Here is a 20,107-nt window from a genome sequence, read left to right on the forward strand (position 1 = left end):
GTTTCACTCGAAGTGATCCAGGACAGCAAGAGTATTTCCATGCAGCTCAAGTGGCAGTCTCACTCGTAGAGATTGACGAATGGGTGTGGACACTCTATTCCCTAGTTGAAACGGGCTTTGAAGAATAGGAAAAGAAAGTTAAGCTCAACGATTACGTTACTAGCCGTCGGGATGCTCCTTCTGGACAGGCTGCATCATACATAGCTCCCTACTGGAACCTACGCGAATATTTTCTATTGATCCTGTGTCGACGTACGGGCCAGGCTACATTGGAGCAGCGAAACTTGGTGGAGACTCCACGGCCTAGTCTGAGAGAACTGGTGCATTATTACTTACCCCTCAAGATCAGATCTTTATTCAAAATGATATCTACGTAAAACCCGCTCCACAGCTAATCATCGGACCACCACCGATTTACCGCGTATAAATAATTATACTTGGGCCATTCAAGTCTTGCAGGAATTTACAAACCAACTTGTCCAAGCCATTGATTGTGGTAAGAGTTTAGTCGATTGCGTTTGTGAATTTTTTATTCCCATGAAATTTCGAATTACTCTTACCAAATACGTAGCTATCTTCAAAACCTGGACCGAGATGTCTTAGAGCTGCGGTACTTTCACACTATACTTGCACGGCGTATCACAGCCTTTGAGAGTTGGAAAGCATTGTATATACCTCTCTATCTAAAGCTTGCGTGTACGGTGTATGTTTAGTAGACGAGACTTTTAATACGTTCGCCCTCATGGAAAGGAAATATCCAATAGACAAGCTGTAGATATTGGTCTATTTACCAAAGTAACCATGGTAGGTTTGAAAAATTACACTCTTCTCTATAGACATCATTATTGACACATCTTTCATAGTTCTACCTACCTATACGTCTAGTCACAGTACGTGTACAAGCTGCTGGAGGTACATGAGCCATGTTCTGAAATCATCCGTATAGGGAATCTTTAGTATGAGTTTCACGTAGGCGGGTGGACTGTGGAAGTTGTATATTATAGTTCTACTTCCATTTCTCTAGTCTCTGCAATCGTCTCTTTCAACCTGCAGCGGATCCACCCAACAGCTAGATTGGCTAGACAAGCGATTGATAAGATTATACAATCAATACCCAATGCAATCCCTTAGGCACAAAGGTACTGTTGCTGCCACATTGTTGGAGAAAACGCTTGCTTCGCATACCATGAGCGAAACAAAATTTGGAGATTCCCACTTCCACCCGGATTCAAGAACCACAAGAACTATAGCAGGGTCTCCACTGAACAAGAACTGCAAGCCTGATAGTTACAACTTAGACAGAATTTATCGTATTCCATGTCATATGCACCGTCTGCACAAGTACACTTCCATTTTAGTTAAGATTCCATTTGAAGCTCTATACTTTATGGTATTCTTCTTCCTATTCCAGCTTAATTTTTTTCATTGCGGTTTAGAGGAGAAACAAAAAGATATAAGAAACGAAGCCAAAGGTGGGAGAAGAAATACAGAGAGAGAAAATCTTGCAAATATCGTTTGATGAAAGAAAGTTGGCTCACACAGTACCACATAAATGAAGGTGGAGCCATGACGCTGCCAGGGCTGATCAAAATATTGATCTATACCAAACCTCAATCGTCAAGGCTAGATCGGAAGTGCAACTATTGCATCGGGTATGTTTGCAGTCATCGGTACCTTTCTCTCCCTTTGAATGCCATTCGTCCCAATTGCACTGGAATTAATATGTTAGATTCAATGTTATATTAGCAACAAGATATAATATAGAAGATAAATGGAAATATATATATTACGAGAGAATGTATGTGTATTACAAATTTCCATCCATTGTCAATAATCCCTTGTGGCAAGGTGACAGGCCGTAGCCATGAGCGAAGGCCGTGATTTGACAAGGACCTCCTAAAGCCTTCTCTTGCATTGCCACAGAAGGTTGATTGAAGGAGAATAACTCAATTATCTGTTGATTTGGAACTTATATTATATGCATGTAGAGCTCCAGACACTCGCTTGAGGGCAATATTCAATGGTGGGACTGGTTGGAGGCTGAGTTTGAAAATCAGGCTGGAATTGTTGCCCAAAGAGCGGGGAATATAACATTGTTATCAGCCATAGCGAGGTGCCACGGTTGATTAGTTTAAAACCAGATCTTCAATATCTTCCATTCCCAAAAAAAACAACTCGTAGAATATTTCCGTGGAAATGCTCATTTTGTTATGCATCAGCGGAGAAGAAATATACCCTACCTAGATAACCCCAGTCAAAAGAAAAGAGGATATACGAAACAAAAATCAAAGACATCGAATGTTAGATATGCGTACTATAAATCGAGATATCAATTGATATTTGCGGCTAGAACATTTGAACGGCTACTTAGCTTTCACATCCTCCGATTGAGCCTTCTTCATTTTCCACTCCTGTGCAATGTCCGCCCACTCTTGCAACTCGTTTTCTCGTAAGTCACCAGTGAAAAAAGTGCCAAGCATGCTCTTTCCCAGTTTTTCATACTTTCGTTCTACTTCCATTAGAGTCTGCATGACCTTAACTTCCCCGATAACTTCCACGAATTCAAGAGGCACGCCATAAGCTGCCGGTGTTCGTCTCCAACCGGCAACAAAAATGTTCTGAAGCATTCCAATACCTCCCACGGCAATTAAATACCATGAATCGTCCGGCAATCCGGAGGCTGTGATGAGCAAGGCCACCCACAATATTCCTAGGAATACCGTGGCCAATTGTGCGAAAAGCGATATAGACGGCGCGTCAATGTTTGCAAACCCTGTAGCGAGATCCTCTAGATCCAAACCGTGCCCGTCACTAATAATAGCGATAGCATGCTGAGCACCATTTCCACGTGTCAATATGAAGTTTTTCTTTTGTCTGGACTCGAGGTGTCGACAGGCCCATTTCTCAACCTTCCATTGCGATAATGCACCGGTAGAGTAGCAAAGTCCTGTTCCAGCAACAGTAATCAGTAAAACACCCCAATCTCCATACAGACCGAGCGGAATAGCTGAAATTCCGATTTGTACGATGGTGATGATTAAGCCCGACCAATGAAGGACATCATGCCCAGGTTCACCATGCCTTCCATTCTTACTCGGCTTCCAAACGCTCACAACCAATCCGGCTTGTGAAGGACGAGGTATTTGATGTCCTGAACCAGGGTTTTGTTCGGCCTCTTTACGCTGATCAAATTCCCACCGAGCCGTAAGTAGAGATTCTGTCTTGTCTGCAACGGGCTTTCCCATCCAAGACTCATAATCCCTTACCATGCGGCCTAGTATCCATGATCCATTACCACGAACGTAACCGTTTTTGCCGTTGATGAGGCAACAGCCTGTGTCCGCCGCGGGCATTAGAGCATATTCACCGAGTGCCGAACAGACGGATGATGTCGCATACGAAACCCAGCCTTTAGTCGTCAGGAACAATCAATAAGCCAAATAATTTGTCACAATAGATCAAGTTTTTATTGGAGACTCGTATCTTACCGAATGAGAAAGCAACCGGCGTGACCCAACCTCCTGCTAGCTGGGCTAGGGCACGATTGATCAAGTCACCTCCTATCAGAAGAAGAACAGTAAAGGCATAATTGGATGGATTGGACCATTCGTCTTTAAAGCTTTGGGATGCAGCCCCCGGGTCAAAATCGCGACCGAAGAGAAAACGGGTGGGAGCCATCGCGTCCTTTGGCTAGGGAATGGCGGAGGGAAAATCAACAGCTCAAGTTGGATAAGAAAAAGTACAATGAGGATGTTTCCATCGGGAGAGAGTCCCAAAAAGTTTTCAAAGGAAATTAAATGAAACCGTAATGACAAGGAAGACCACGTCACCCCTGCCAACCACTAGCTTGTGAGGAGTGCGAGCGGTGGCTTGAAAGCAATTACGATTAATACAGGCGAAAGATTGTATTTAACATGAAACTGCAAGGATTATATAACCACCTATGAATAAAGTTGATGGAGAGTCGTACAAGAATCGGAATATAGACATATTACCAGTGTAATACGGACGAAAACTAATTCAAATACAAACCTCACGGGGCCTGCAAGAGATGAGTTTTTCTATGTTGATTATCTGAATAAGCTTAATTTTGTTCTAATTGTTTAAGTACGGACTACAACATTCACCTGTTATGAACATGATGTGCAATAACGAATGTCCATTAGTACTTGCCGAAACGAAAAAAAGGGGACCATCTTGTTGGACAGAGTAATTCTTTCCGAGGTGGCTCAACCGAGTTGGCTGGCTGAACAGTTCACTAGCTTCTCGTTGGCGCTGATCACCCCAATCAACCATGCAGACACCAAGCATTAGCAACAACCGACCGGTCTAGGCTCCATGGTCGGATGGTATTGTAATCTAGATGCCGTGCTGTATGTTATTCTGTATTAATACACAAGTGGGCCAAGTTTGAATAAACATATGGAGAGGTAAAATTATGTTTTAACCCTTAAATGTCAAGGTAGTTTGAATGAAGCCGGTACTATACTAACAGACACAGAACAATAGAAATGAATCGGGGCAGCCCATGAAGCCAGCGAACAAACAGAAGTGAAAAGATGATGACAATGTCACTCATTAGTCAATCCTAGGCCAACTGGCGTGACCGTGTGCTCACCTACCTGAAATAAGATCGTCGTGATTACTCGTCTAGTACCTATCGGCCCATTTCTAGCCAATGTACAGATCGTGAAGTCATGTAAACACACAATTTGACTTTGAATTGCATCGACTGTATATGGAATTACTTCGTATTGAAAAAATTCATATCCATTCGCAGAAGAGTCAAAAACTGGTCCGGTATCTACAGATGCGATTAATATTGCAAACAGCTGAAAGAATACATGAGAATTAACATATATGCCATTAACCGTGGGTTACGAACAGGGGTAGAAATGCTTTCTCCCTGGGATATTCTATAGGAACTCGGCAAGGGCAACAGCGGCTCCAGCGACAGCACCGCCTGCGGCCAGCGCCATGTTAGCCGTTACCTTAGCCGGGGCAGTGCCAGGGGTTTGAGTTGCCTGCGGCCGATTCAGCTTGTCAAGTCCTGCGGTAATAAACAGAGATTCATAGGCGATATAACTGCTTGGAACGGAGATCTCTTTTGACATTGTTGAGGTCACCGCTGAACCGTCGGCCTTTCCCACGAGCATCACTGTTTCGGCACATGACGCGAATTTTGTTGAAGCAGTAATCGTGCAGTCTGATTGTACAGTCGCTATGGCCTGGATACCCAGGATATTGGTTTGCGCGACTATATGACCTGACCAGGTTGAAGGGCCTTGAATTGCGGTGATGGCGCCAGAAATCCTATTACAAACACTATTTCCCTTGACACAGTTGATGGTAATAGTTGTGGCTAGTGCATTTGCGTAGACAATGCTGCCGGCCATGCTTGTAACCGGGAACATGGTCGTGTCTCCACCGACGAAGAGGTTGATATAGGTTGTTCCTTCTGCTGGGCTGGTGGAGGCTGAGCTGGAGGTGGTGGTTAAGGTGGTGTCGGCTGAGACTCCTTTGACTAAAGCTAGAACGGCTGCGAGGAGGGTATATCGAGCCATGATTCATTACCTCTTAGGAATCTAATTCAAGGAAAAGAGAAGCTATCGATTGGTGATATGTTTTTTTTTGTTGCATGTGAACATTCTGGAGGACGACCACCGGTTTACATAGCAACATTCGTGCTGCTACAAGGACCAAAACCCGGACAGAATGCCATTATTCTGAGCGTTGTCTAAACTGAAGCTCACAGAAGTGAATATAACAAGTTACATTGCCGGGCAGTGCCCAGGCTGTCGGAGGCTTAGCCATAATATGGCTGAAATGAGATGAGTCCAAAATATCAAAGGTGGATGCGTAGACATAGGTGATTGGCCCTATGAAGGATAATGTCATTAGGGGAGGGGAACGGCCTTTCTCCAAACCAATTGTAGAGCTTCCAGAGTAGCATTAGATTGGGCCTTGAGGCATTACGTCAAATAATGTTTTTTTATTAGCGCTTGGCATCGGACTGAGAAAAGAAATCCTTTCATGCCTTACGGCCTCAAGCACTTTTATCGCAGAACGTACGAGGCAATATTCAATGGCACTGTGAAGCTGAACCATTAAAACAGACACATTAAACAGCAAGTAGTGGCAATTGACGACGATATCCTGCGAGCAGTCTCTAAAAAGAGTCACCAGTTGGTTTTTGTATACGCCATATATATGTAGCTAACGATGGGAATTGCTATCTAAAAACAGCCCTTGAACAACTGCGACGTGAAATATCCTCCCAGAACTAGAAGGATCAAGCAAGCCAAAACCAAATTCTCTCTGTAAGTTCCAAGATTAGTGTCTCAGTGCCTTGATAGTGATACCGAAAATAGAGCTTACCAAGGAAGTTTCTCGGCTTGGGCTGTTCCCATGTTTCCTCCAGCTGATCAGCTGCCTCTTTTCCAGAAAAGAAATCCATGTCTTCTAACTTGACAAACCTCGTCTTATAAAAGAACTTGTAGCCTAAAAATAAGGACGCAAAAATTGGAATGTCGATATACGGGGGAATAAAAGTCTTGGCACTGAACTTCCCAGGGAAAAAGCAGTCAAAGCCGTTGAAGAATGCTATAGTGGACGAAAAAAGACAGGAAAACCAGGCAAGATACGGCTGAAACGGGGCTCGAAACGGTAGCGATGAGCGAGGGATACCATGAAATTCCATCCCTTTGTGGAAGCGGATATATGTGATTGAAATAGAGGTCCACACGACCAGAGTGCTGACCGAACTGAGGTTACTGATCCAGAAAAACACGTCAGACGCGCTTGCGTTGACATTCAGGTAGACAAGCAGGCTGAGGGCTGTCGTTACCCCGACGCAGCCGTATGGGACACCGAATTTCTCGAATTTCAAAAAGCCGGGCGCTTTGCCGTCCAAGGCAGTGGCATAAAGAACCCGGGTAGAAGCATAGAAGAAGGAATTTCCAGCTGAAAAGGCAGAACTAAGCACGACTGCGTTGATGATAGATGGAAGAATTTTGATCCCGCCGTTTTGCATTGCGATAACAAATGGACTTGCAGCGACACCGGGGCCCCATTACTAATGGCATTGAGAAGGCGCGGGTCCTTGGCAGAAACACACATTCCAATTAAGAAAATGCTGAGCACGTAAAAAATAGCTATACGCCAGAAGACTCTGCGCACGGCTTTGGGGATGTTTCGTCGGGGATTTTCAGTCTCTCCTGCGGCGACCACAACCATCTCACTTCCACCATAAGCAAATGTCGCACTGATGAATACCTTGAAGAATGCCAAAAAGCGCCCAAGGGCTCCAGGTTCGAGATATTCTAGCATCGGGCCAGGACTCTTCCAATAGCGAAAACCAATGCGGTCATGAGTTGGCGCTCCCCCAAGCGTAATGATCAACATAAGTAGTATCAATCCGCATATCGTTGTTAGCTTGATTGCTCCAAAAGCAAACTCGACTTCTCCATATATCCTAACGGGGAAGAGATTGATCAGGATAACTGCAACTAGTAGGATTGTGATCCACACGACAGTCGGCACGCTATTTGGCCAATAATCAATAACCAATGCAGCGGCACTGATCTCGATGGGTACTCCTATTGCGAACTGATACCAATAGTTCCACCCAAGAGTGAAACCGAGAGCTGGATCAACGTATCGTGCTGCATAAACGGGCACAGCACCGGGCAGTGGGAGCCACGTCGCCATCTCGCCCATGCTGTTGATAACCGCATAAAGGTTGAATCCCGTAATCAGATATGCTATGACTGCAGATAAAGGCCCAGCAAGTGAGAGAGTTTGCCCGCTCCCAACGAAAAGTCCGGTACCTATAGCCCCAGAAAGTGCGAGAAACTGTACATGTCGGGACTTTAGTTTCCGTTGTAAAGTACCTACATTCCGTTGCTCTTGCTCGCTGTATTTCAAATCTGTGCCATCAGCAACACTGATATTAGTGGTTTTTGGCTCCAGGACATCGACTGCCTCGAGATCTTTAGGTGCCATGTTATAGATGTAACGGGTGGAAGGCGCCCACGTGGTCCTCTGATAGCGCCTTTGGCAATGCGAAATTTATGCTCTGGACAAAGAATCACTCTCAAGCTTTAACATATCAATTATCAATCGATTTGTCCACCACTTTGAGGGTCGGTGTAATTCCTTGTCAGGTAGGGTGACAACCCTTGTTTCTGTGTTTGTCCGGTTCAGACGTTGTGATAGAGTCGAGGCATAAATGCGTCTGCTAAGGGGATCTTATCTCTGACCGGACAATCACTTCCTAAAGTATCTAGTTATTTAGCTAAATCAGGTAAAAATCAGGAGTCGGCCAGAGCCGTAATATGGCCCGCACAATGCGTGGGGGAGAGGGGGCTGGGATAGAGATTTGTGGGAGGATTTCTGGCGTCCCAAGTACAACGTGTATGGTTTAAAAGTCACACCGCTATGGTGGATATCAAAGTTTCTGGCTACATGCCAACTGACTACCGGTCGCCGTTATATGTGGCGTAAATTTATGTTTACATGACAAAATATGGTTGATTGTATATTGAAAGGGCCAAGAATTTTATGTATATTGTCAGTCCTGCCGTGCCTTTTATCATGCTTGTGCTATTAGAAAGGTAGAGATGATATAGTACATGACTCTGCAACTAAGTGCTGAGACAAAGCTTGCTTGTGCAGCCGACTGAAGTTCACCGTTTACTAAAATTTTGAAAACAGCGAGTCAATTGTCTATACAAGCTACGAGTCATGAGTGTAGTGCGGGGTAGAAAAGCTTCCACTCCACCGGATGCAACGTTGAATCTAGCCGCGGTGACACAGAATGTCACTTTCTTCATGTATTTCGAGTTTTCCACAGCTAAGGCGAGTTGTTTAGTTCAAGTTGGCTTCAATGCCCCGGAAGCGGACCTAGAACAAATTTTACAGGTGTGCTCTGTCAGACAAAAAGTACCAAATTAATTACCCTCACTAATCAGGGGGCCCCTTTTTGGTGTGGTGGGTTTTGGGCCAACAGCGCTCTGGATCTATAGACTAGTAGGTGAAAGCGGCGAGCAGGCTACCCCGAAAGAGCACTAGAGGGCAGCAGTTGAACTCTCACAGTAGGTGTGGGGGTTATTGCCTCCACGTAGATGCATACGCAGTCTCGTGCTGAAAAGAAACTGCTGATCTGATCGAGTTACTTCGCCCAGTGACATCAATATTAGTTTGAATTAGTTGACACACAAATGGGTGAATATATAGTCAGCCGAGACCAGCTCAAAGAGCCAACACCGTTCGGTAAGGCTATGCTTGAGAGGCATTTCCTCATCCATCCAAAATACCGTCCACTGAATCACGGTAAACACCCCCGTCTTGGCCCTCTTTGCGGGACATGGAGTTGGATATACAGTATCAGATCAATTAACATTATCAAGGATCCTTTGGAACATTTCCTATAGAAGTGCGCGATGCGCAGCGACGACTGCAGGACGAGCAGGAAAGCCGGCCGGATGTCTTCTTCGTCCGCTCGCACGCAGAATATGTTACCCAGTCACGCCGCTACATAGCGGATTTCGTGAAAGCGCCTCTTGATGAGTGCGTGTTTGTCAAGAATGCCTCCACAGGCATCAACACTGCTCTTCGCAACCTCGATTTCAAGCAAGGTGACGTCATTGTGTATTTTGCGACAGTGTACAACGCCGTCGAGCAAACCCTAGTTTCGCTGATGGAGAGCACCCCGGTACAACTGCGCAAGGTGGAATACACATTCCCAATTGCACACGATGAAATCGTTGACCGATTCCTTCGGGTTGTCACTAGCGTGAGGGTCGAAGAAGGGCTGAATGTTCGGGCAGCGATCTTTGATACCATCGTCTCAATGCCGGGGGTGAGATTTCCTTTCGAGAAGTTGATCACAGCCTGTAGGAAAGAATCAATTTATAGTATAATTGACGGTGCCCATGGCATCGGGCACATCCCATTGAACCTGGGTGAATTGAGTCCCGACTTCTTTGTCAGTAACTGTCACAAGTAGGCATTCTCGCTTGTCTCGTTACCAGGTTCACAATATTGACATAGCTGTAGATGGCTGTACACTCCCCGAGGATGTGCCTTGTTCTATGTGCCCAAGCGCAACCAGCACCTAATTCGAACCTCATTTCCCACTTCACACGGTTACACATTCCCACCTGATCGCGGCCAGTTACATGATGGCAACAAAACCGATTTCGAGATTTTATTCGAATTCGTGGCAACGACTGACGACACCCCGTATATGTGTGTCCCCGCATCTCTCAAGTTCCGAGAAGTCGTTTGTGGGGGTGATAATGCTATTTACGAATACATCCAAGACGTTGCGCAAAGGGGCGGTGACGTTGTTGCCAGCATTCTAGGTACTGATGTGATGCAAGAGCCAAATCTGCCAAGTCTCAGCCACAGTGATATTCGCAAGTGCGCATTGGTAAATGTGCGGATGCCCCTGGCCTTCAATGGTGACACGATAAATGAACACGTGCCAAAGCCGGGGACCTCGCCGTATAAACTGCTTGACATACAGAGAGCGGGCGAGGTCGTGGCTTGGATGGAGAGCAAACTTATAACAGAATACGATACATTCGCCAAATTCTACCCACATGGCGGGTGGCTGTGGCTGCGACTTAGCGGGCAGATCTATCTTGAACTAGAAGACTTTGAGTGGATTGCAAACATAGTCGATCAACTGTGTGCGCGGGTGGGCAAGGGAGAATGGCTACAGTAATCGCATTATTTCTCGTGAAGACAGACTTAAAAGAAGAAGTTAGACGATTAATCTTATCATTTAGAGTATTGAAAAGAGTATATCTGGCGTGACTATCTAGACCACTTTTTCACACAATTTCCAACGTAATCAGTGAGAATTGATGTTTTTGTTACGACGTACTGCTCTTCGAATGCCTTCCCAAACTCCGTGTGTAGCCATACCCTTGACGACTAGATACGCCAAAAAGCGATAAACAACAGTTGCTATGCCGAGCCAGAGAAGGTTTAACCCTGGGTTGACGTCTAAATTATATAACTGCAGCGCCTGATGTCCGGTGGTAATGGGGCATATTCCATCCGGCAAACGCTCTGCCTCCGTGCATGAGAAAGTCTGATGTCTCATGGAATATACTGCTAAGTTGGCGACCGAATATTTGATGGGGGAGAGGTGATTGAACCCTTGTAGAACGTTATTCAGATTCAGTGACATAATACCACCCATGATCGTCGATATTGACAAGACCACCGAGGTAACATTGACAGAAAACCCCACATGGTCGAATAGCGTGCAGAACATGATACCGAGCGATTCACCAGCGTTGATTATGGCAAAGCAGTTGAATGAAGCGACAAAAAGCATCAAAACACTGCGTTCCATATTGACAGCATACGCTGCAATAATGCCAAAGATGATGGAAGCGAGTATCTCGAAGGGAATTTCCAACAGAGTGTAGGATAAAATAAAGGTTTCAGCGGAATAGCAGTGGTCTGCTTCCTCACGATAAAAGACGTCACGCTCAGGAGGATAGACCGAGATATTCTGCAGCATACCAATGAAGTACAAAGCAGCAAACTCTTGTACAAAACCCATCCTTGTCTGAACAGCGGCGTAGTCATTTTTCATTGGCGCAAAGAAAAGAGCCATGATAATAGCAATGCCGACGATTTGCGAGGTGCGTGCAAAGATGAGATCAGGTTGACGAAAGAAGTTGATAGCAGAACGATGTATAACCAAGGGAAATGTTACGTGGAGAGGATGCATCTGCCTTTTCAGACTACCCAGCTCGGCTGGCGTGGCTATTTGTGATGTCCGTCGCATAATTGCTGTCTCGCTCTTCCCCCAGGCGTCTATCAACCGTTGGGCTCTTTTACGTGTCGTCTTCTCGCGGTCTTCTTGCTGCAAGTCGACCGTAATCAAATCCAGTGCAAAATCGGCTGGATTTGTCTGCGACGGACAATCGTAGCCGAGACCACTAAAATATGGTATCATATCAGCTCCTCGTCCAGCGTAGACGGGATATCCTCCACGAGCAAGAAGAAGTATATTTGAAAAATTATGGAAGATATTTGATCTTGATTGATGGATGGTCATGATCAATGTGCGACCCTCAGCAGCCAAATTATTCAGTACTTCTATAATTGACGTGGCAGTAAATGCATCTAGTCCAGATGTTGGCTCATCCAGAAGCAAAACCTTTGGATCAGTCAAAATTTGGATAGCAATCGTCACTCTTCGTTTCTCGCCACCACTAATTCCTTTAACAATGTCGCTCCCAATTAGATTATCAGCGCAGTCTTTCAACCCCATTTTCAAGAGTATATCCTCGGCTCTGCGGTATTTCTCCTGCTTGGACATCCATCTCGGTAGGCGGAGACCGGCAGCGAAGTATAGGCTCTCTCGAACAGTAAGCGACGGCATGAGTGCGTCGTCATCCTGTGTAACAAATGATGTTACCGATCGAATGACGCTCTCCTTCGGAATGGCGCCGTCGTAGGACATGGTCCCGCTTAATCGGTACTTCGTAGTCATCGACCCGTGAAGTCTTCGCGCAACGGAATTAAGTAGGGATGTCTTGCCACTCCCTGATGGACCCATTATTACGTTCAACTGGCCGGCATGAAATTGAGTAGTGATTGGTTGAAGTATTTGGATAGTACGCCGGCGTTTCCAAAGCAGGTCTTGTTTCTTCACCTCAAGGGCATACTTATCCAGGTCGATGTCAACGCGACGGATTTCCTGGTTTGACCTAGTTACGACCGCTTCCTTGCCCATCTGATTGTCTCCTGACTTCCGGGCATGTGCAATATCCAATGCAAAGGTGTTGTACTGCAGTAGTAGACCACCAAGGGTATAAAACCCGATCACGTATCCGATAAGAATAACACATGGTCTCCAAATCCAGTCAGACGGAAATCCCAAGCTCGTAATAATGTATTGGCCAGTATATTGTTTACAGGCCAGGTCCAATGGGTTTTGTGATGAAGGGCAATCATAGAACTGCCCATAGGGAGGACTGTCCACACCAATAAATTCATTGTAGCACAGAGCGCCAAAGGCATAGAAGGTATACGCAGTCCACTTAAGCCACCTTGTGTACACGGGGATCTGGTCCGATTGCACAAAATAGCCGCAGGCAAAACTTTGCAGAGTAAATGAAAGATTTGCAACAAGTCCAGCTCCAGAAAAGGTTCTCGAAAGACCAACTCCGACAGCTGCAAATGAAACGGCAATATAATGGACCAAAATAGATATGGCGAGGAAAATAAAGAAGGCCGTTACCTCTAGGCGATAACCAACCATAAAGTAAAATATAATGCTAAAAAGGACGGGTGCTGGGAGGTCTTCAAGCAACAGTCGAGCAGCTCGTCTACTGAGGAGAAACCCGGGGACGGTAACGACACCTTCAGTTCTTTCCCGATCAAAAAGACGAATGTCAATCGTCAAACGGAATGTCTCATAAGTAAGAACTAAGTAACCATTGAGGCTACTCGCAGTATACAGACTGCCCTCACGAGATCTAATTCCAGCCTGGCTTTTGTCTAATTGTAGGAATATCCAGCCTGTTATGATTGCCATACCAATAGCCTCAAACAATGTGCCAGCTACACCGAGAGGATCGCGCAATGTAGTTTTGAAGGTACGCGATGTTAGAACGTTGAATTCTCGGATAAAAGGAACTTTCTTCGGCATCCGCGCGGCCGCGGGTTGAACGGGCGAAGGCTGCTCACTATTCTTCTCTATTTCATCGTCCTCTTTCAGTTTGGATTTCCACGCTTCTCGGAGGAAATTGACCCGTGCCAGAGATGTATTCTCCAAATCAGGGGATCGATTATCAATTGCGGCCAAATCGATCAAGAATTCTGCTGGGTTGACAAATTCCGGCATTGCATAGCCGAGTGCTTTGAAATACGGCAGAGATGCCGATAAAGGTCCACTGTATAGAGGTGCTCCGCGTGAGAGCAGAATTACATGATCGAACAAATTCCAGATCTCCGAACGAGGAGCATGGATGGATACAATAACCGTACGTCCTTTCCGGGCGAGCCCTTTCAATGTCCTAATGATTTGATAGGCACTCGTAGCATCAAGACCTACTGGCACTTAGTCTTGTCGCCATTTTTGTGAGTTGTCAGGGATAACATACCCGTTGTTGGTTCATCGCAAAAAAGGAGTGAAGGATTGGCTAGCATTTGCACTCCAATGCTTGTTCGCCTCTTCTCGCCACCGCTGCAACCCTTGTGTGCACTGTTTCCAATCCGCGTGTTTGCACACTCTTTTAGTCCTAGCTCCATAATGACTTGTTCCACAATATCCTTTCGTTCGGACTTATTCATAGGCGGTGGAAGACGAAGATCAGCGGCATACTGAAGTGTCTCTCTCACCGTTAGTGTTGGTATGAGCACATCCTGTTGCATCACATAGCTGCTCCGCGTATGGGAACGGTCCGCATCCCCATTGAATTTCGTTGTGCCTGAAATTCGAAGCCGGCTGGAATTCATCCTCCCAGCTACGACGTTGAGGAACGATGTCTTGCCAGATCCACTACTTCCGATCACTGCGGTCAAGCTCCCGGGTGGTATATCAGCAGTAATGTCTTGGAGGATGGTTTTGTATGAGGAATTTCCTTCATTATGAGCTAGTTTCGAACCTGTCAGTCGTTTCCACATCCGGCCTGGTGCGGTCTGCCATGATGGAGGAGTCATGTCAATTTCAACTGTAAGATCCTTGATTAGCACGTCGACTGGGATAACAGCCCGAAAGGAGAGAGAAGTTGAGGCAACTTCATCCTGTACCGGTGCTGTTACTTCAGTAATATCCATTTGAATCGTGTGCTCCGTGGTATCGATCTGTTTAGCCACTTCCTTCGCGATCGAATGTACGCCTGCACCACAATGTTCAATCCATTGCAGTGTAGACAGGGTCGATTCTTTGATCTTGGCCACTTTCTGCTCCTCCTATTTCTTCGTTCTACTAGGATATATAGCCCGAACCCTCCGTGTAGACGTCGCAAGCGGTGCGCATAGATAGCTAAGTTTGTTTATCGATTCTTGATGTCGACGATTTTCTGACAGCTCCTGAAAGATCGGTATGGGCATGGGGTTGCATTAGCGATTGGCCAATGAAGCGCATCCGTGCAAAGGTTTTGTGGTCACTTGGCGTTTGTTAGTCCCTCATTTTGTAAGGATTTGTCCAATGTTATGCGGCACAGAGTTAGCTCGCCTTCGCTTACAGTCATCCCGGCAAGCCGTCATGTGATAGCTGTCATTATTAATTAATACAGTGACGAACACATTGGCCAATGTCTTCCTCCCGTCTAGAGTTAACAAGCGCAAATTCCTCACCGCACATTATTTGGGAATTGCCGCGTTAAATATGTTGCCAATACGTCGAATGAAACGTTCTCAAACTAAGATATCCATCAGCCACAAAAAGACGAGACGTTTTGAAATATAGGTCAATACCAATCAGCGGTGCTATGACCCATCTGCCCCTTACGAATTGAGATATGCCACCGGCGGTTTTGGCACAATGTATGCAGAAACAATGGAAAGATGTCTCAGGTAGACTACGAATTTCAATATGATGCTATCACACAAGCATGACCCGGTTACTGCCGCAATTTTGAGATGGTTACAAAGAGTGCCAATATTAAAGAATATGTGTTGTTGCTCTTAAAATTCAAGGCCGCTAGCGAGATCAAGATGTCGCAATGACATGGAGACACCCATGTATAAACTCCAAGTTTCACTCACGTCTCTGCATCCAAGATCATTTCTTGTGACTCAGTCTAGTGTAATACAGGTCCAATCGTGCACGTAGGAGAAATGGGTTAGATCTAGATGTACTCCACCAACATAGGTATACTGCCCGGATTCTCTCAGATATCGGACCGCCTTCCAATTCGTTACCAATACACATCGCCGATTCTCTACTCCGTACTACATCGCCTTTAGCACTTCACTGTGCGAGTGAACTTGACTGGGTTGTCCACCGATTGGTGACGAAGCCTCCTATCATCCGGGTCAATAAAGTAGCAGTCCCGTCCATCGGCCTGTTACAGAAATAGCTCAATGCTTCCACCCCCGCCCACAATCATCCGATCCGAAGGCGCTATAATCAGCCACATCATTTCAAGCAGAATAGGATATTAGTTGTTTAGGTCTCATCATCGCTTTCAGCTGTTAAAATATGTCACCTCTTCATTTTGAGACGACTTTCTTGTATTTGCGAGACAAGAATATCATTCTGGTAAACGCAAATGGATGGCCTTACTTTGACGAGCAAGGTGAGCCGAGACTGGAGCGCCCCTACACTCTCAGGTTTGGGGGCGACTGGGGTGGTGCCAACTTCCATCGTATCTGTGCCTGGCTCACGCAAGATTTCTGAGACCGCGCAAGCCCGCGGAGCCTCGATCTGGAGTCTGCGCGACGGAGGCCCGGGTGAACTTGTCTAGCTCCACGAGGGCCCTAGACTGGGACATTTCAACGCCTGCTTCCGTCACGAACAAGGCACCGATGGGAGAGAGCCTATTCAAAAGGGCTATGCCAAGCATACTCGACCGGCCCGCTACCCCAGAATGACCGAATGGTTTGGCTATAGGCCCGAAACACAATATAAAGAGCATTGTAGACCCTCCGATGCTAAAGCTAGAAATCCGAATTGTGACCTCAATCAACGACGGGACGAACTTCACTGGCTATGTGCCAAACGAGTTTCTCGATGCCCACGGGATATCGAAGGATAACATCCAATCTTGGAGTGGAGAAGTTTTGATACGCCATCGGCCCGAGCAATGCATTGCTCTGATTGATTCTGGAGAAGCCGATACTCTTCTGCAAGAAGCGATCATGACACCATGGTGGCGGGGGCTTGTCGAGTCGAATAAATTACTTCTTTTGCCAACTGAAGCCTCTGCTCTAAATAGCCTACAGAAGTCTTTGGGACTGAGCACGAACAACTTGACCGCAGGTTGTGGAACAATCTCTCGCATGACTTGCCGGCCTTGGACTTCTCAGATTTGTGATTTTGTTCGCGATGATTTGCCAAAGGAAGTGGCCTCTCTCCTGATTTGGTGTTTGGTTGAGACAATGGAGCTGCTGGAAGGGCAGTATAACCATCTTACGTCTGAGAGGAACTCGTTGACATATTCTCTTGATCCAAAAAAGATGGCACAGACAACAGTAACACTTCATGACGGTACGTATGAGGACTACTCCAAGTCTGATAGTCACACTCGATATCAACCTCTAGTTAAAGCGTCATTCTAGATGTCTAATTAGGTAGTTCATCTTGATAAGTGCAGCCACATTGGTAGGATCCTAATTCTGTGTTATACGAGAAAATAGTTATATCTTTACAACAGTGAATTTACTGCACATCTTCTGCGACATCGGTTAATATCTTGACGTCTCAATCCATTCAGTTTCCAGGCAAGCAAATTCAATAAATGTTGAGTTTCCTCTGGATGTAATTTAACCCCGCACTTCAATTATTGTCACTCTTCGCAAAAGCAAGCATGCTCTGCTGATTGGACCCAACCAGAATCTTTGCCGGCGGCGCTTTAAAATGTGGCTGAAAGAAACAAAGGCAACATTATCGATAACTAAGTTACTCCGTGAACCGGATGTAGTCTTCTTTGTTTCTTTTGACGACAACGGAATAAAACTAGGACGGTTGAAATGATCGACGAATCAAATCTCAAACAAAATTGTCAATAGAGTTCGGGTTGTTTCAATGGTAAACGACAAAACGTATAAAGTCCAATAATAATAGTCCAGAAACCATGGAAGTTTTCTTTTTACCCCACCCGACTAAATACGTAGTTTGCCGTCTTGTGACATTTTCTTTTTGGAACTGATCACAATCGACACATAGCACCCAATGTACATTAGATAAGTCAGATGTACAAACCCCCCTTTTCGAAACAACAGCAATTTAAGAACTCACAATCATCTATACAATACAATATTACAACAGTTGCAGGATATCAAAATGGCACTTTTTCAAGAAATCCAAGCCCCAAATGTGAAATACAATCAACCACTGGGTTTGTACGTTCGGTCCTATCGGGAAGTGAGAGAAAAGATCTCAAATAGCTCACTAATCAAATCCATAGATTTATTAACAATGAATTTATGAAAGGCATTGATGGCAAAACATTTGTGACCACTAATCCCTACGACCAAAAACCAATTGTGGCTGTCCACGAGGCGACAGAAAAGGACGTGCAGGTCGCTGTCCAGGCAGCTCGTGGCGCTTTCGAAGGTTCCTGGAGCATTGTCACTCCCAGCGATCGCGGTAAAATGTTAACAAAGCTGGCTGATTTGATGGCAGCTAAACTAGAGACTATCGCCGCAACCATTTCCCTGGACAATGGAAAAGCCCTCAGTGCAGCAATGTTCGAAGTTACCAATGCCATAGATTGTTTTCGCTATTATGGTGGATGGGCTGACAAAGTAGTTGGTCAAACAATTGATACTGACCCTGCTAGCATGACATACACGCGGCACGAGCCACTTGGAGTTTGCGGTCTAATAGTAGCATGGAACCTACCAATTTCTCTCTTGTCTTGGAAGGTTGCTCCAGCGATCGCAACTGGTAATACTGTAGTATTGAAGTCGGCCGAGCTTACGCCCCTCTCTTCACTTTATATAGCGCAGTTGATCAAAGAAGCAGGGTTTCCAGCTGGTGTTATCAATATTCTATCTGGTTTTGGGAGTATAGCTGGAAAAGCCATGACTACGCATATGGACATCGATAAGATTTCATTCACTGGGTCCCTTGCTGTCGGTAGACAGGTACTGCACGCAGCTGCAAACAGTAATTTGAAGAAAGTTACTTTGGAGCTTGGAGGGAAGTCTCCAAACATTGTTTTCCCTGATGCCAATTTGGACCATGTGATGTCATGGGTCAATGTTGGGGCATTCTTCTACCAAGGCCAGGTGTGTTGTGCAGGTTCAAGAATTCTCGTCCACGAAGCAATATATGAGCGGTTCTTGGACATGTTGAAGAAACGAACAAAAATCAACAAGGTTGGAGATCCTTTCGATCCAGATACGTTTCAAGGACCCCAAGTTTCAGTTGCGCAATTCGAGCGCGTCATGGCTTATATTGAAGATGGGAAGAAAGCCGGAGCGACGATAATAGCAGGTGGAGGTCGAATTGGCTCTGAGGGTCTATTCATCCAGCCAACGATTTTTACCGATGTTCGTGATGATATGGCAATCGTGAAAGATGAAATATTTGGTCCTGTGTGTACGGTTCATAAGTTTAAGGACGAAAAAGAGGCAATCGAAATCGCGAATAGCACCCATTATGGTGATTCCACTTCAGTCTGATTTAATAATACCCGATCGCCAGTCATAAAACTGATATTTCAATTAGCTGACCTTTGGATATTTAGGACTTGCTGCTGCGGTGCACACAGCTGATCTCAACACTGCCTTTCATGTATCCAATTCCATTAAAGCCGGGTAAGCACTATCAAAAACTCTACAATAACGACTTCATTAATGAGAAGCCTGGAGATCAGAACTGTGTGGATCAACAACTTTGGGCTGATCAACCCTCAAGCACCGTTTGGGGGCTACAAACAGTCAGGATTTGGTCGTGAATTAGGGTCCTATGCTCTAGAGGCCTATACCCAAGTCAAGCTTGTCAGGTGTTGGCTGGCTGGCCCAGTCTTCCCTTGACCACGGAAAGCGTGCTTCTGGTTTTGAAGGAAGTTTAGGCTGATAATTCAGCTATGGTCGATTGTCATCGATGTTTGAACTCTTTTCTGTATTCCGACGAAGTATCATAATACTTTCTGCATTCACTCACGACATTTGTGAACGTGGACAATTTGATTAAAAAATTTTGGAGACATACTAAATTTATCATTGTTGACAAAAGGAATATTCATCCAAGAATTGACACTGTACCGAGTTTTCAATTTAATAATGCCCGACCTGGGCGCTAACTAGACAGGTACTGCTGCGAAATCGGAAAAGGCTCCGAGATAAGAACGACCCACTGTTACTATTATCAAACCCTTCTGTGCTTCGTGGAACATAACAAAAAAATCAGCATTCAATAGTCACATTTTCATTTTTTTCGCTTTTTGCGAATTTG

The 20,107-nt window shown here is 45.4% G+C and overlaps 9 protein-coding genes across 9 annotated transcripts; 4 read left to right on the forward strand and 5 right to left on the reverse strand.

The window, feature by feature from the left end:
* Positions 1-801: 801 nt before the first annotated feature.
* BGW36DRAFT_355730 (uncharacterized protein) lies at positions 802-1,519 on the forward strand (the record flags this gene model as incomplete). Its single annotated transcript, XM_046213678.1, has 3 exons — positions 802-804; positions 864-890; positions 1,025-1,519. 3 exons carry the CDS (start codon positions 802-804, stop codon positions 1,517-1,519), a joined length of 525 nt encoding a protein of 174 aa, XP_046074949.1.
* Positions 1,520-2,098: 579 nt separating this feature from the next.
* On the reverse strand, positions 2,099-3,782 carry BGW36DRAFT_101414 (uncharacterized protein). The gene is made up of 2 exons (XM_046209162.1): positions 3,489-3,782; positions 2,099-3,409 (listed from the first exon to the last, which is right to left on the reverse strand). The coding sequence occupies exons 1-2, from the start codon at positions 3,676-3,678 to the stop codon at positions 2,364-2,366; spliced, it is 1,236 nt and encodes a 411-aa protein (XP_046074950.1). The 5' UTR covers positions 3,679-3,782; the 3' UTR covers positions 2,099-2,363.
* A 683-nt stretch (positions 3,783-4,465) lies between these two features.
* Positions 4,466-5,505, reverse strand: BGW36DRAFT_371130 (uncharacterized protein). The gene has a single exon (XM_046215330.1). The coding sequence runs from the start codon at positions 5,412-5,414 to the stop codon at positions 4,917-4,919; it is 498 nt and encodes a 165-aa protein (XP_046074951.1). The 5' UTR covers positions 5,415-5,505; the 3' UTR covers positions 4,466-4,916.
* Positions 5,506-6,047: 542 nt separating this feature from the next.
* BGW36DRAFT_458446 (putative amino acid transporter) lies at positions 6,048-8,359 on the reverse strand. The gene is made up of 3 exons (XM_046222014.1): positions 7,118-8,359; positions 6,379-7,049; positions 6,048-6,318 (listed from the first exon to the last, which is right to left on the reverse strand). The coding sequence occupies exons 1-3, from the start codon at positions 8,002-8,004 to the stop codon at positions 6,293-6,295; spliced, it is 1,584 nt and encodes a 527-aa protein (XP_046074952.1). The 5' UTR covers positions 8,005-8,359; the 3' UTR covers positions 6,048-6,292.
* Positions 8,360-9,107: 748 nt separating this feature from the next.
* Positions 9,108-10,785, forward strand: BGW36DRAFT_101423 (putative aminotransferase family protein). Its single transcript, XM_046209163.1, has 3 exons — positions 9,108-9,333; positions 9,411-10,005; positions 10,060-10,785. Exons 1-3 carry the CDS (start codon positions 9,222-9,224, stop codon positions 10,730-10,732), a joined length of 1,380 nt encoding a protein of 459 aa, XP_046074953.1. The 5' UTR covers positions 9,108-9,221; the 3' UTR covers positions 10,733-10,785.
* BGW36DRAFT_371135 (uncharacterized protein) lies at positions 10,779-13,596 on the reverse strand. Its single transcript, XM_046215331.1, has one exon. It carries the CDS (start codon positions 13,568-13,570, stop codon positions 10,862-10,864), a length of 2,709 nt encoding a protein of 902 aa, XP_046074954.1. The 5' UTR covers positions 13,571-13,596; the 3' UTR covers positions 10,779-10,861.
* Positions 13,597-13,644: 48 nt separating this feature from the next.
* Positions 13,645-15,153, reverse strand: BGW36DRAFT_371137 (P-loop containing nucleoside triphosphate hydrolase protein). Its single transcript, XM_046215332.1, has 2 exons — positions 14,067-15,153; positions 13,645-14,018 (listed from the first exon to the last, which is right to left on the reverse strand). The coding sequence occupies exon 1, from the start codon at positions 14,812-14,814 to the stop codon at positions 14,086-14,088; it is 729 nt and encodes a 242-aa protein (XP_046074955.1). The 5' UTR covers positions 14,815-15,153; the 3' UTR covers positions 13,645-14,018; positions 14,067-14,085.
* Positions 15,154-16,632: 1,479 nt separating this feature from the next.
* On the forward strand, positions 16,633-17,262 carry BGW36DRAFT_423889 (uncharacterized protein; the record flags this gene model as incomplete). The annotated part of the gene is made up of 1 exon (XM_046219891.1): positions 16,633-17,262. The coding sequence occupies one exon, from the start codon at positions 16,633-16,635 to the stop codon at positions 17,260-17,262; it is 630 nt and encodes a 209-aa protein (XP_046074956.1).
* Positions 17,263-17,866: 604 nt separating this feature from the next.
* Positions 17,867-19,927, forward strand: BGW36DRAFT_371140 (aldehyde dehydrogenase). Its single transcript, XM_046215333.1, has 4 exons — positions 17,867-18,045; positions 18,111-19,312; positions 19,398-19,467; positions 19,527-19,927. Exons 1-4 carry the CDS (start codon positions 17,987-17,989, stop codon positions 19,684-19,686), a joined length of 1,491 nt encoding a protein of 496 aa, XP_046074957.1. The 5' UTR covers positions 17,867-17,986; the 3' UTR covers positions 19,687-19,927.
* Positions 19,928-20,107: the final 180 nt, after the last annotated feature.

Source organism: Talaromyces proteolyticus, assembly GCF_021365285.1.
Source record: "Talaromyces proteolyticus strain PMI_201 chromosome Unknown BGW36scaffold_3, whole genome shotgun sequence".
NCBI lineage: Eukaryota > Fungi > Ascomycota > Eurotiomycetes > Eurotiales > Trichocomaceae > Talaromyces > Talaromyces proteolyticus.

Coding starts and splice junctions, on each gene's coding strand:
- BGW36DRAFT_371135 (XM_046215331.1), bottom strand. CDS start 13,570: ATGGCAATCATAACAGGCTGGATATTCCTACAATTAGACAAAAGCCAG.
- BGW36DRAFT_371130 (XM_046215330.1), bottom strand. CDS start 5,414: ATGTTCCCGGTTACAAGCATGGCCGGCAGCATTGTCTACGCAAATGCA.
- BGW36DRAFT_101423 (XM_046209163.1), top strand. CDS start 9,222: ATGGGTGAATATATAGTCAGCCGAGACCAGCTCAAAGAGCCAACACCG. Junction 9,334..9,410: donor ATACCGTCCACTGAATCACG/GTAAACACCCCC, acceptor AACATTATCAAG/GATCCTTTGGAACATTTCCT. Junction 10,006..10,059: donor TTTGTCAGTAACTGTCACAA/GTAGGCATTCTC, acceptor ACATAGCTGTAG/ATGGCTGTACACTCCCCGAG.
- BGW36DRAFT_371137 (XM_046215332.1), bottom strand. CDS start 14,814: ATGGATATTACTGAAGTAACAGCACCGGTACAGGATGAAGTTGCCTCA.
- BGW36DRAFT_371140 (XM_046215333.1), top strand. CDS start 17,987: ATGGCACTTTTTCAAGAAATCCAAGCCCCAAATGTGAAATACAATCAA. Junction 19,313..19,397: donor CGCGAATAGCACCCATTATG/GTGATTCCACTT, acceptor TTGGATATTTAG/GACTTGCTGCTGCGGTGCAC. Junction 19,468..19,526: donor TCCAATTCCATTAAAGCCGG/GTAAGCACTATC, acceptor CCTGGAGATCAG/AACTGTGTGGATCAACAACT.
- BGW36DRAFT_458446 (XM_046222014.1), bottom strand. CDS start 8,004: ATGGCACCTAAAGATCTCGAGGCAGTCGATGTCCTGGAGCCAAAAACC. Junction 7,050..7,117: donor AGCATTTTCTTAATTGGAAT/GTGTGTTTCTGC, acceptor TGTCGCTGCAAG/TCCATTTGTTATCGCAATGC. Junction 6,319..6,378: donor CAAGCCGAGAAACTTCCTTG/GTAAGCTCTATT, acceptor TGGAACTTACAG/AGAGAATTTGGTTTTGGCTT.
- BGW36DRAFT_101414 (XM_046209162.1), bottom strand. CDS start 3,678: ATGGCTCCCACCCGTTTTCTCTTCGGTCGCGATTTTGACCCGGGGGCT. Junction 3,410..3,488: donor GCCGGTTGCTTTCTCATTCG/GTAAGATACGAG, acceptor TGACGACTAAAG/GCTGGGTTTCGTATGCGACA.